The 14,232-nt window shown below is 34.3% G+C and overlaps 1 protein-coding gene across 1 annotated transcript in view; it reads right to left on the minus strand.

The window, feature by feature from the left end:
• LOC105620146 (polypyrimidine tract-binding protein 1) overlaps positions 1-14,232 on the minus strand; it is a 315,345-nt gene that overhangs the window by 228,510 nt on the left and 72,603 nt on the right. Inside the window, exon 2 of the mRNA XM_012201654.1 lies at positions 11,680-11,736. Within this exon, the coding sequence (XP_012057044.1) occupies positions 11,680-11,736 (57 nt within the window). The remainder of the gene's footprint in view (positions 1-11,679; positions 11,737-14,232) is intronic.

Consider the following 14,232-nt stretch of genomic DNA (forward strand, 5'->3'; position numbering starts at 1 on the left):
GCAAAGTCTCAAATCGTAAGAAATTGACCAACTCTAGTCAAATATTCTTCCTATATCATACTATACTTGGTCGGTTTCCTACGACTTAAGACACGATCCTCCACGATCATCTATGTAAACGAATTCTATGTAAACGAGTAAATCTAAAGTTTATCCAAAAGATAGGTTAGATTCTATATTGTAGTTAGCTTCTGTTACTAATAATTGGTTGGTATAACAGACAGCAATCACAACAAAATTTGTTGTCACATATTTACCGATCATCGAAGGTACTGGTGGCTTGTTAAATTATCAAAATCCTTTCTCTCAGTGTGTGTCGCACGATGCGGTATTTCTAGGAGAACATTAATTAATAATTTAATCGAAGAGCCTGTTTCTCGGTCCTACAGCCCTGGGTACGTGCCGCAGGCTCTCTAATTAAAACCGACCTGGCCGCGGGTGCGCGCACTCGAGCGTACACGCACTCTGTATACGAAGGAACGCACACCGACTCTCCGAGCTTACAGCTCTTCGGCACCGAGGAAAATAGGAGAATCACGATGTCCACTCTCGTGGCTAAGAGGCGAGATCCGTCGGTGCATTAAATGCATACCATGCGCGAAAATCTTCCCATCTTGCGTGTCTCGCTTTATTTTAATCCCCGTTATATATACGATGCTCCCGAAACGCGTGAGATGAGTGCGATGTTATTTATCTTCTGTTTCGTTTCTGCGATGACTTTGTCCTCGGAATGCCAGTGGAAGCTCCGTGGTGGAATGCACACGAGGCCGTTGGTTCGTCGAGAAATCTCTGACGTGCAGCGAAAATCGAGAGATTGATTGATGGACGTGTTACAAGAGGGAAGTGAAGAGTCTCACGGCTGTCGACGTCTTGCTGACGCGTCGAACGTGAAACACCTTTTTCACGCTTTTGAATATTTAACATACTGTTACATCAAAGCGGCGATAATGAGTCTGCATGATAAATATAACGTAAACTGTATTACGAATGTATAATGAGCGGTAATAATAATAAGTATTGAAAATTTAATAGCCAGCATTCGCGCGAACGTGTTTGTAATGAATATTGTAAATTCGTAATATAATTTTGTTCAATTTATAAGTCATATAATATGTAACAGTTTTTCACGTTAACGCTACTAATGACGCGATAATGTAATAAGTACGTTTTATCGAATTGTTAATGGTATTAGTTTTAACGTAGAAAAGAATAAACATAGAAAAATGATGATTTTGCTGAAATATCCAAAAATTTAAGTAAAAAATAATTTTGTTGGGCCATCAAAAATTATGTAGGAAACTTAAATATGATTAGCTGCTATTCGTCCTCTTTTCTCGAACACTGACTTCTTTTCTAGGACATCCGCGGACATTTGGAGGAATTTTTCAAAGGCATCCGAAATAATTATGAGCGTCTGGGGTTTCACGAAATCTTCTAAATAACTATAATTTAAAATTAAACCAATGAAAATAAATAAAAAAAAATAAATTAAAATAAATAAACTTATTTCTGGTCAAAGCGAATCTTAGTGCTTAAATATTTCGATGTTAATTTATATACATATCCAATTCTGTAAATCGCGCAATGAAATTTTTTGTATTATTTCCTCTCATGTTATCATATATGCGCATGGAAAAAATGATTTTGATACAACAAATAGTTCGAGCCCTACATAATTATTTTGATGATCCAATAATCAAATCCCAATTAAAAATTTTAGATATAAGCAGTAAAACCATGCATGAATATTAATTCTCATTTATAACAAGTGCAGTAGACGTAGGAAATTGATCGATCACAATCGAATGTGAGAAGAATAATAGGATTAGTCAATTTCTTAAAAAGCTTACTACATCTATTGTAGATCAAAACATTATTGTCTAAGTACTAATGAACAATTAGATGTGAAATAATTATTCATTTACGCAATTACGCTCAATTTTAATAATTTACACGAATTTTTGTATGCATCCGGGATTGTAAACAAAATGTTCGACATTTTTGGCCTGTAAATTCTAGTTAAAAAATTTTTTGATATGACAATAATCCTAATTGCATAATGCTGCAAAAAGTTTTGGCATTCTAGCAACTAGTTAGAGTGTCTTATTTTGATAATTCAACAAAATTATTTTCACATCTGTATCTAGCTAAATTTTTAGATCAGCAAGGACTTTTTCTTTCCGTGTATGCTCTGTAAAACTTTAAGAGTGAATCTTATACTGAAAAAAATTTTTAGAAAATGGATGAATCAGAAATTTCTGATTAAATTTATTAGAATTCCAGTTGAAATAACTGAAATTCTGGTTGATGCAATATTTCTGGTAAAATCTACTAAAATTTTTATTTTTACCAGAATAATTATATTAATCAGAATTCTAGTTATCTCAACTAGAATTCTAATAGACTTAATCAGAAAATTCTGATTCGTTTGTTTTTTCACCAGAATTACTATTTAATCCAATCAGACCATTTTTCTCAGTGTATTCTGAAGAGTAAACTTTCATTCTTATGGATTGAAAATCGATTCTTTTTCAAGACTAGCTCAATTTTCATTCTTTAGAGTAAAATCCCATTCCAGAGAATTTAGAGAGTACATATAAAGAGTACACAGAGAGCATTTCTATTGACGCACGTACTTTCAGACACATGTAATTTCCACGTTACGAGTCCACGGCCAATAACAAACTGCTATAAGTACGTCCGATGCCTTGACACACCTAATGCGCGCGTATATTCCGCGATCCAGTATCATCATAAAGGATGATCATTGTGACCCGCGTGATTCCTGGTTTATCACCGTGTAACTTAGTAGAGAGATAGAGAAAACAGCCAAGTACCTATTGGTCAAGATGAACGTTTATACGATGCTTTGGCTGAGCTACCGCTACTTCAGATATATCTATACCAAACATTACTTTCCGAAAGCTCGCGAAATAAATCGCAGTGAACTAAAATTTCCACTGCGACGCGCGCATTTAATGCTCTGCAATATCAAATTATTATCAAAGAAGAAAATGTGTACGTTGCGAAAACAAAAAGAATTACAGATACAGATTAACAGATAGTAAAATATGTAAATTTTGGGACTATGTGTATTTTATACATGTAATCTTGTACATTGAGATAATTATATCTTTACCCCTCTATTGTTCTATCATATCAACTCCTATTAAATCATAATGTTTGAGCGACGACCCAAAGTAGTTGCGGGTCGGACATAGACAGACGCAGGCCACAGGCTAGGCGCCATGCCGTTACGGGTGAGCAATATAGCGTGGCCAAGTATTCAACGAGATTTCATGAGAGCATTTCATGCATCTCGGCTCGTTACCGAAGGTACAAGCGGACCGACAGGACCACGAGAGGATGGACGTGGCGCGTGTCGGCCTCGGTGTTTTGTAGCTGGACCAGAAGAGGAAAGGAGAGATAGGGAGAACAGCAAACTCCCTTGTTCTCGGGAGGGTTAATGACCAAGGCCACAGGCTCTAACAATGCATCCCGCGGCATTTCTGCGCGCTATTTTGCAAGTCTACCGAGTATCGCTCGCTCCCGACGCGCCGTAAACCAACGCGGCACGAGAAGATTTCAGCGATGGAATGCACGCGCGAGCCACCGTACGACCGACCTGACACTGCGTGATGTTGAGTTAAGGCCAACCTCTTCGTGATTACGCTTGCGGCAAGCGATTGCAAGATATCCGTCTGAAAATGACGAATACAAAATGTCGAAAGCTTTTTGTGCAAATAAAATTTTAAAATAGCAGGACATGGAAGCACAGCAAATTATAAAGATTATTAGTCGCTGAGGATTTCAAAAGTGAGTAGAAACGTTCAAATAATTTCAAAGAAAAGTTTTGATGTTGTTAAAACATGTTAATAATTTTTGCGCTTGTTTTGACGTATTCTCATTAGCCTTGTTCAATTTCTTGTCATTTTCGAGTCTATAAGATTATAAAATTTTGAAAATACTGATAAATAATAATAAATAATAATAAATAGAATGGAATCATCTCTTCGTAATTCACTAATTTAAATTTGAATTCTAAATAGCATATTTAATTTTCTAGAACTGACGTCAAGATCTCTAACAGATACTAACACTTAAGTAAGACCCATTTAATTCATGTTAATTAAAAGGCACTAATTAATCCTTCGTGTGCATCTGGGTCTTTTTGATATAAACGAAATTTCACTCTCAAATTTCTCTGAAATAAAGGAGAGCAAAGTCCAGCTTCTCCTCCTAAAATATATCTTGTTAAAAATTATTGTATTTCATGCAATAGAGATATTGAAAAGTAACTCTGAACTTTTCTACATTTTTTGAAAGTCCAAGAAAAAAAAACAGTAAAAAAACTTAAATGAAAAGAGTAGAATATGATTGTAGAGAGAGAAATAATTTCAAAACGAACCAAAATGACGTAATTCATATAAAAAAGAATAAATAATATTTTAATAAATATATTTTAATAAATATATTTTAATAAAAATAATCTAAATTTGCAGATGTAACATAAAAAATAATTGTTTGATATTTCTTAAAAAAAAATAAATAAAAAGATTCATAATTGAATGGATCCAATCTTCTCTGGAGAGTTAAGCTTTTAGAGAAATTACTGCACCACATAACTTTATCATAGATAATTTAAAAAACTTATGTATGTATGTGAAACGTAGTTAAAACTTCTAAGCATCGAAAGATAGTTTACGTGTTAAATTAATTCGAAATAAATCGTGCTAGAAATGAGAAGACTTAAAGTGTTGTACAATTGCTATTACGGTCAGCAATTACGGAATTAAAAGATCAATTTAGTAAGTAGACCTACGGAGAAATTTCTGGAGTGAAATTCTAAAGTAAATATCGCACTTACCAACAGTACGTTGGTTCTCCCTTGAGACTTCCTTAGAAAGGGATGAGACGGAGACTCTAGGACGATATTAATACGGGCTATGTACGTGACGCATGCCCCAATTCTCTAAAAGTCCATTAGAGGAATCACGAGAAGGGCCAAGGGAGCTATCGTTCGGCCGAAATGTAGATGAACGGAATTACGACTATCGTGAATTTTACAAAATCCAACTAGAGCGCAAATTAAGAAATTAATTAATTAAATGAAAGGCGAACAAAGAACAATTCCAACGTTATGACGGTGGCATAAGCGGAAATAGCAAATAAAGTCGATAAAATTCAATGCAGATTAGTAGGAAGCAGAGAAAAGCCATTAAAATGAAATTCTTTTCGTTCTCTAAAATTTTCAAAAAGATTAAATTAATAAAGATTAAATTATGTCAGAAATTGATAGTATTCTAACATTTAACATTAATCACGAATCGAGACTTACTACTACTTCCTAAATTTAGCCACTCAGTTACGAGAGAAACCCGATTACGCTCTCTCCAGTTGCCTCGAATCTCCGACCATAATCTTCAATTACCTTCCCACACCGGGAGTGATCTGCACGTTATACTCAGAAAAAGAGTTTTCCCAACGATTAAGGATCTTCCTATCTCTGTGCCATCGAGAAGCACTTCGGTCTTCCGCGCACGTTTCACGATGAGTTTTGAAATCCCACAGTAGTTGAGTTAAGACGGGAGGGCAGCAAAGGAGGGTACAACATGCCATACTAGTAGGAGGTCCCAGAGGATGCAGTGTTCCATGTTGCCCCCCCCGGATTTGGACTCGGAATGACTTCCAGTCAGATAGGCTGGAAAACGAACAGCGGGACGTAGGTGGTCTAATCGCGTTTGCACGGCCAATCCCACCCGGACTTTGCTTTTCGTCCGGCAACGTTGGCAATCACGCGTTATTCATTTAATTTTTAACCACGTGCCGTCCATCGCTGCGTGCCACTCTTGAAATTACATCGGGCATATCCTGCAGATGGCAGCTCTACACTTGTTAGATATCAAAGGAGCCGTGCTCAATTTAACCCAAGCCTTTGAGTTAAGTTTTGATATTTTTTACTTCCACTTGTATGTCAAAATGTAAATTAATTCTTTCCTGTGTTAATTTCAAAGTAAAACAATGTCTATATTAATGTATGCACTTAATAAATAATAAACTAATTTTGAGTAAAATTTAATACAGTTTCTTGAATAATTAATTTGTTTAACTTCACTGTTTTAGTTAAATTTACGACATATTGAATCGGAGGAATAACAAGACAACTTATAGAAATGATTAAAAATAACTCGAATTAGATATAATTTGACATTATGAATTTAATCGCGTAAATTCGGTTACTCGCATTACATTGAATCTTTACTGTACACATTGAAGCTTTATATAAAATATTTAAATGCAGTAGAATTTAACACAACAAAGTTGATTATATTAATAATCAACTTTGTTCTGCTAAATAACGCGACAATGTTATTATTGGATATTTAAAATATTTATATGCTTTTACATTCAATTTTGATAATTTAAGCTTTAAATGATTAAATTCACTATTAGCATAGGTATGATGTGACGCTTTGAGAAGGATAAATGAATCATAGCAAGTGAGTGTCGCATAATCAGACATAAACAAATAACTTTTTATCGATTTCTCTATCGATAAAAAGTTATTACAATTATGCAAATAATTGTGTTCTCGACTTATTTGTCAGCTTTTTTTTAAATAGATTTTAGTTTAAAGAACTGTTAGAAAAACAATTTTATCCAAATTTAAAAAAAAATTGATTATTTGTGCACGGAAAGAACAGTTTTGCTAAAGTTAAATAAAAATCCAAAATTTAATAAAAATCTGGAAATAATTTTGTTGAATGTATTAAAATAATTAGAAATGGTCAAACATGATAACAAACATTACAAAAATGCTAACATTCTGAATGTATTACATAATTATTTTGAAGATTCAATAAAATTATTTTCAGATCTGTAGTATTAGATAAATGTTTAAATATTTCAGCAAGACTGTTCTTTTATTCTGTTTCTGTATGAGAAAGATTAACTTATAACTTTTATTGAATAATTTTATTAGTTTTGTGAAAAATGATAACATGTTTCTCGTTTTAAAAAAGAAGAAACAGTATGTGAAACAGGGAATTATAGTGCGCGGTTTACATTAAGCCATCGTGACATTATGAAGACTTGATACTTTCGCAAATAAGATCTATTCATCCCAGATTCCTGCGTAAAAAGTAGAAGGAAAGATGCGTTATCGAAACGATAGATTCTCAGAAAGAAGAGTTGCCTTCCGCTCGGCCGGAATAACGAGATATCTAATCGAGATATCATTCGCACCATACGCTCGAACGATCTCCGACTTCCGTAGGACCGAGGGGTAAACGAGGAGCGAAATCCGTGGCGCGTAAATTTCCAACCCTCGTTCCTCTTCGGAGTCCTCCGAGGAGGAGAAGAAACGGCAGAGATGTTCTCGAGAAACTGTGTTCAAGAATGCACTTTCGAGCGTGAATTTCTTCGACTCTGGCGACATGCAAGGTATCGAAGGAAAGACAGAAGACTAAGGGAATGAGAAAGAAGGAAAAAAGGAGGAATGTCACAGATGTGGAAGAAAAGAAAGCATTCTGGAACGTAGAAATAAAAAAGCGAAAAAAAGAGACTTCCCCCTCTTCCTCCTCGGTTGAATCGACTATGAGAGATTGTCTTCCGGTGGACGAAACGAAAAATATGGCGCGTTGAGTATGCACCGGATGGTTTTGGTTGAATGGGAACACGGCTCACTATCTTATGCGCGATGAATGATAAAAATTGACTACCAAGAAAACTTGAATTTTTCCCTAACATTCCGTACATAGTAAATAATTGATTAAAATTGATCAAAACGTGAGTTTTTTATAGTCGCTCATGCTTACTGTTCGAAATAATCACATCTAATTCTGGCATAAGAAAATCTTGTGGAAATATTTATTAATTTTGAAAAATTGCAATCGCAGAGTCACAGTGAAGCAAAGTATATATAGTTAAATAGTATAAATATATACTATTTAACTGTCATCTCACGCTGTCTTTCTTCATTCTGCCGCGGAATCTTAGGGTTTCAGGCTCGGATTGGTGGACCGCCGGAATTCGTCTGATGCATAGTCGATCCCGTGGCGGTTACGAAACGGATGCTGAAGAGCAGGATGCTAGTGGTAGTACAGCCCCACTGGGAATTATCCCGCTGCACTGTCGGTCGGTTATTGCGGGCGAGAAGCTTCTCGAGAGGATAGCACGCGCGGTTTGCGAATCTCCGGGAGTGGAAGAGCGGAAAGTCAAATTTGCTCATGATAATACCACGAATTTCTTATAGAAAGGTGAAAACTGTTTGCGTCCCATTTTATCCGCTGCTGTCCTGCCGACGCGTTCAGAATCTTCTCATGAGAAAGAACTTTGGAAGTCGCTGAAAGGCGAGAAATTTATCCTTTGACATTATAAAATCGTTATATCATAATGGCAGGTCATATCCTGAATAAGTTCACATATATATTTTTGACAAATACTTATGTATCTAATAAGAGAAAATCTACACGGAAAAAATGATTTTGCTAAAATATCTAAAAATTAAAGTTGATACAGATTTGAAAATAATTTTGTTGGATCATCTAAATAATTATGATGAACTTATTAATTATATAGAAAGTTCAAGTATGGCAAATAACTTAAGCATCCAATATTAATTATTTTGATAATCCAACATAATTATTTTCAAATCAGTCTCTAAATTTTTAGATCAACAAATTCTTTCCATGCATGCTAAATAAATTACAATCTTAGTCAAAAAGAGTATCACCTATATTTTTTTCATTTATCTGTTACCTCTTATTTGCTATTAATTACCAGAATTATATATAAATTTTTAAAGAATTCTTGAAAGAAAGAATATAATTCACAGTAAATGCTATAAATCAATTTTTGAGTTAAAAATGTTAAATAATGGTTAATAATTAATACTTTGGCCAGGGCTGTATTATTGTTATATTAAACAACCTGCGATACATTTGAAGTATAGAATTTTTTTAAACGAAGTAGAGATAACTATAATTGTAGCTTTCTCTGTATCCGATTCACAATTTCGCAGACAGCATTGTTATTATTGATAGATTGAAATAACCGAAGCTGATAAAACCAATGCTCGGAATTTTGATGAGTAAAGCAAGGAGTTGCGACTCAAGTTAAATGAGAATCGGAAACTTCGCTTCTCTATCGCCGCCAAATTAGTGCCGCTCTAACAGACTTCGCTTCAGTCTAAAGAAAAGATCGCTATGGGCTTCCAAGGCATGGGTAAACACGAAGCTTCGACAGCACTCTGAAGACGATTATCGAATGCAGAACAATGACCCGTCTTCGAGTTGCTCCTTCCTGACTGGGCTGAAAATGGTGGAGCAAACACTTTATTCCACTGAACAGTGCATGGGTCTCGTAGTTGCTTTTAGCAGTTCTCCAATTTCAAATTTAACGTCGTTAAAGTGATTAGAAGTTGGCAAGTATACAATGTCGCGCGCTAACACGCGACATTCTCAATTTTTACAAGGAAAAATATTTGCGATGAATTATTTCACATAAACGATTAAGACTAAGTTAAACAATTGCTGAAAAAGAAATTTACGTTTACAAAATAGATAAAACGAGCAACTACGTTTGAATCAATATAATTAAACTATTGTCTTTATGAGTATACGTTTATGTTTTCTAGAATATTAATGAGATAAATAATATAGCCTGTACATTTCTGTCGGACAGCATTATTCGTTGTCCAAAAATTAATAGTTAATCTCACGGAGAAATAGATCGTGTTAAACGTACCTAAAATGCTTTTCGCAATTAACTATTAAAATAGCATTTAGAAGGGAGAAAAACAGAGTCAAGGGAGTTTCTGCGATCGTTATCTTCTTATGGAGTGTATCACTCTTCTGGGAAGATAAAACACTTCTCGCGAGCAGAACGAATGCAGTTCGAATTCGTACAGCAGTCTGCCGACGGTATAAATATCGAAAATGGTAGAGCGCTCTGTGAATCGTGATAAACGACCCGAAATTTCTCCGAATCTCTCTCTCTCTCTCTCTCTCTCTCTCCTCTCTCTCCTTCTCTTCCAGAATCCGGCGAGGCCTCCTCCGCTCTACCAAAGCGTGAAGCTACACGATCGACCATGACAGAAAAGTTCGTGTGAGGATTCTAGCACAGCACACACAAGCACACGCACATACACATGTGCACCAGCAAGTGACTACGAAAATTCGATGCCCAAGGGAGCGGCTGAGTTAAAGGTATCAAGAGTACCATAAATCCGTTTAAATTGTAACGACGACCGTAGATCGCTGCCGCGGCTCGTGAGCAATTATCCATCAGTTCGCCTTCTCTTGCGCGCTTCACCTGTTCTCCTTAACCCACCATGCACCTTGGCACTCTTTCTTACGAAAAGTTCCAGCCGGTAATATAAAAATATTAATGCGTTAAGCGTTGTACTGATCTCGATAGAAAAATAATTGTATTTGCCAACAATATAATGTGTACATATATTGTTGATTAATACACGGAAATAATGATTTTACTGAAATATCTAAAAATTTAGCTACAGATAAAGATCTGAAAATAATTTGTTGGACTAAATCATTATGTAGGATAAAACATTTCTGGTTGAAAATGAACGAATAAAAATTTTCTGGTTAAATATATTAGAATTCTAGTTGAGACAATCGGAAATCTGTTATGAATTAATATGATATTCTGGTAAAATTTACCAGAATTTTCATTTTTACCAGAATAATTATATCAATCAGAATTCTAGCTATCTCAACTAGAATTCTAACAGATTTAATTAGAAAATTCTGATTCGTTTATTTTCTACCAAAATTACTATTTAATCCAACCAGATTCTCAGTGTAGTCACTAAAAACTTTCAACAGTATTATTCATCATGCTTGAGATTCTTACGTCATTATTTTTATAGTGCGACCAAATTTATATTTTCAGATTAGTAAATTTTTAGGTACTTCAACAAAATAGTTATTTAATTTAATTCCTGTACTAATTAACAAATGTGATAATTGTTGGTAATGTAAATTTCAAATTTCCAACTTTCTGTAAATGAACGGTTCGTTATAAGAAATTTGTAGAAAAAAAATAAGTGCTCGGCCGATAAATAATAAAATAGAAATAATAGGGTAATGATTTTATGATTATCGCGGCGCCGAATACCTTCAGTCTATTCTTTTTCTATTCCTCACTTTTTATGATTGCAGAAGCACTATTTACTCGAGATTCGACTGGTCTATTGTCTCTGATCATAGCTATGCTACGCGAAAGTTAGCGCGCGAGATCCATGTGAAAGAACAATAAAATAAATGTCGTAGCGTAGCAATAAAACGGTCACGTAATGGAAGCACATAATGGCGCGACATTTGCCTCGTCGTCACAGAGAGAAATGAAAGCGCGATAATAAAATTTGCATACTCGATAACGTTCTTGAAAGTCTCGAAGTAGTCTCAAGAACTTTCCAGCTGCAAACTATAATTAGCCGTCAGTGGTCGCTAATTAACAGCAATTTTAAAGAATTTTCGCAATTGTAACAAACCGAATATGTACAACGAGCCTATGCAAACATTTTTTTTGCAAATGTTACACATTTGTTTAACATAAATAACGTAAATATGTAATAACGTAAATATGTAATAACGTAAATATTTAGAATAATATTTTATTAAATTGCATGGTGTATATGACGTGAATTAAACTTACCACCGGAAACGGTGCTGTGGGGAACGGACGAAAATTCGAAAGGTCTGGAATTCTTACCTGCAACGGAAAAAACAAACAATTATGTCTAGATAATGATAACGTTTTAAACCATATAAAAGTATTATTGTTCGCTAAATTGTTCTGAAGTCTTAAAGTTGAAAGTTATGTCCAATAAATCGTCTCAATAATTACGTGAAAGATGCGGGCTTGAAAGGGCAAATAGATAAAGTCGTAATGAACGTTGGCGCACAACGCCAACTTAGATCTGGCCGTCACGGTCTGTTGCAATAGTTGACAGGAAGTGTGAGAATTTTTTTTCGTTCTATACTCTTCCGTGACTTCCATTATCCTTCTGGTCGGTTCTGCGACCGCGAGTTGTTTGATAAAAAAATTTATCGAGAACTGCGATGATTACGAGTTTAATTCTTCGTAGAAAGATCGTAAAATACTTTCGGCCTGATAAATAAACTAATATATAAAATTCGACGAGCGAACATTATTTAACGTATTACAGCTTGTTTATGCCTTTCTCAAGCTAAGGCCGCGTGCTTGCGATCGTTCCAAGAGATACACGCGTGGCTCGCGACCGTACAATTAACGCGCGCAATTAACGTGAGATCAAAGCATGTCGCTTGCGGCTGAAAAAAGATTGCAGAAGAGTACGCGTCGCAAGCCACTTAATTGAAAAGAAGGATAGAAGGCAGGAAGGAAGGAATGAAGGCAAGGGCGAGCAAAAGAAGAATGAGAAGGAGGCGCTCCTCCAGCCACCAACTGCAACCTGTTGAATTCGGAGATACGGAGAGATGGGGAATCACGGGCACCGTCCATTTGGTAACTTCGAATTACTATGAAATTGTTTTACTACTTCACACGCGTCGTCTTTGCACAGCGTTTGTCGCTGGTGACGTCCGAAATCTAATTATATCACTTGAATCGAGAAATCATCATTAATCATTAGAACTCAAATACAGATTTTTACATAACGCTGCATAACACATAAAGTATAAGAAAATCAATCGATCAGATTCCTTTATATTATCATTGATTTTCTTATACCTTATGCCTTATGTACTATGCAAAAGTCTGTACTGCAGCTTTTAATACTTACACGTAATATATGAGTTATTCGTGTCCTGAGCATTTATTTTCTTTGAAATACTAGAAGTTCCTGGCTAAATAACGATCCTTTTCTTTTTCTTAACTTTTTTTAAGTTCTTTTTTCTTTAAATAAATTATTTAAAAATACGCAAATGAGATATTCAGAGAGAGAATATAAACAAAAATTTAATTTTATAGCTACATTTTTTATTAAGTGTATTATGTTCTAAAGTTAAATTTATTTTTACATTAGTTGTACTCTTATGAGAGCAAAGTAAAAACGAACTTTAAACTTCTGGATATCTGAAAGCAATTTTATTTCTCAGAATAAGGTTTTAAAGAAAATTATATCTGGATGTGTTATGGCTACTTACTTAATATACAACTTTATAATACTTTTTAAAGATGTTAAAGATCTCAAGATCAAGTGATGTGTAAGAATCACTTGATAATTTTTATATTTATAAGATTGAAAATTAACGAATGACCCCTGTATAATAAAAGATCGAAAAATCATGTATATTAAAGATTAATTTTTGTGCAAATTACTATCGTTACGAAATAGTTCATAGAAATCTTTATGAAATTATATTAATTATTATTCATAGAAAAGATAGAAATAAAATAACTGCATGATAATTTTGAAATCAATTGAATTCAATACGTCAATCGTTTCCTGACAGATTCGAAGAGACAAAACTTTTTTGCCAATTTAAACAATTTTTCCGAACGTTTCATAAAAATACGCATGACAGTGCAAGGAGATAACCCAGATTTTTACGTGATGTGAGTTTTTATAATAAACGTACATAAATCGCGATTCATGATTTATCGGAATGTATCGGTTCACTGAAACACCAAAAGTGCTGCTGTAATTTATTTCTGTCGCATAAATCAATCATTTGTATCGATGATTCAAAAACATCGCTATTTTTTTATGGTCTCACGCCTCGTGTATTTTTCGTGTTTCTAAATTGCATGATTTACTCGTAGGGAAAATATACAAATAAATCTATATCAGTCATAGAATCGCTTGCCGGAAGAACGCCTAAAAGCCAAGCATGATAAAACAAGGTCAGCAAGTTTCTTCAAGTTATTTCGCCATATTTCTTACATTAATGAAACGAATGGAGAACCAGAAATACTAGTCGAGGACGCACTTTTCTCTTGCCGATAGTAAAAACTATACCTCAATTAAATGCGTTATCAACTATCTCATATCGCCAAGGAAACTTTCCGAGATATTAATTGCTGAGATATTAATTCCATTTTCTCTTTTGTTATTTATTTTTCTTGGTTTTTATCATTTATATTTAACTTTTAACTTATTAGTTTATTTCACTTTTAATTTTATTTTACATTAGTTTTTAGATTTAGGTTTAAATTCTTAGACAGCATTATATATACCTACCTATATATATATATATATATATATATATATATATATATATATAT

Source organism: Atta cephalotes (genome assembly GCF_000143395.1).
Source record: "Atta cephalotes unplaced genomic scaffold scaffold00024, whole genome shotgun sequence".
NCBI lineage: Eukaryota > Metazoa > Arthropoda > Insecta > Hymenoptera > Formicidae > Atta > Atta cephalotes.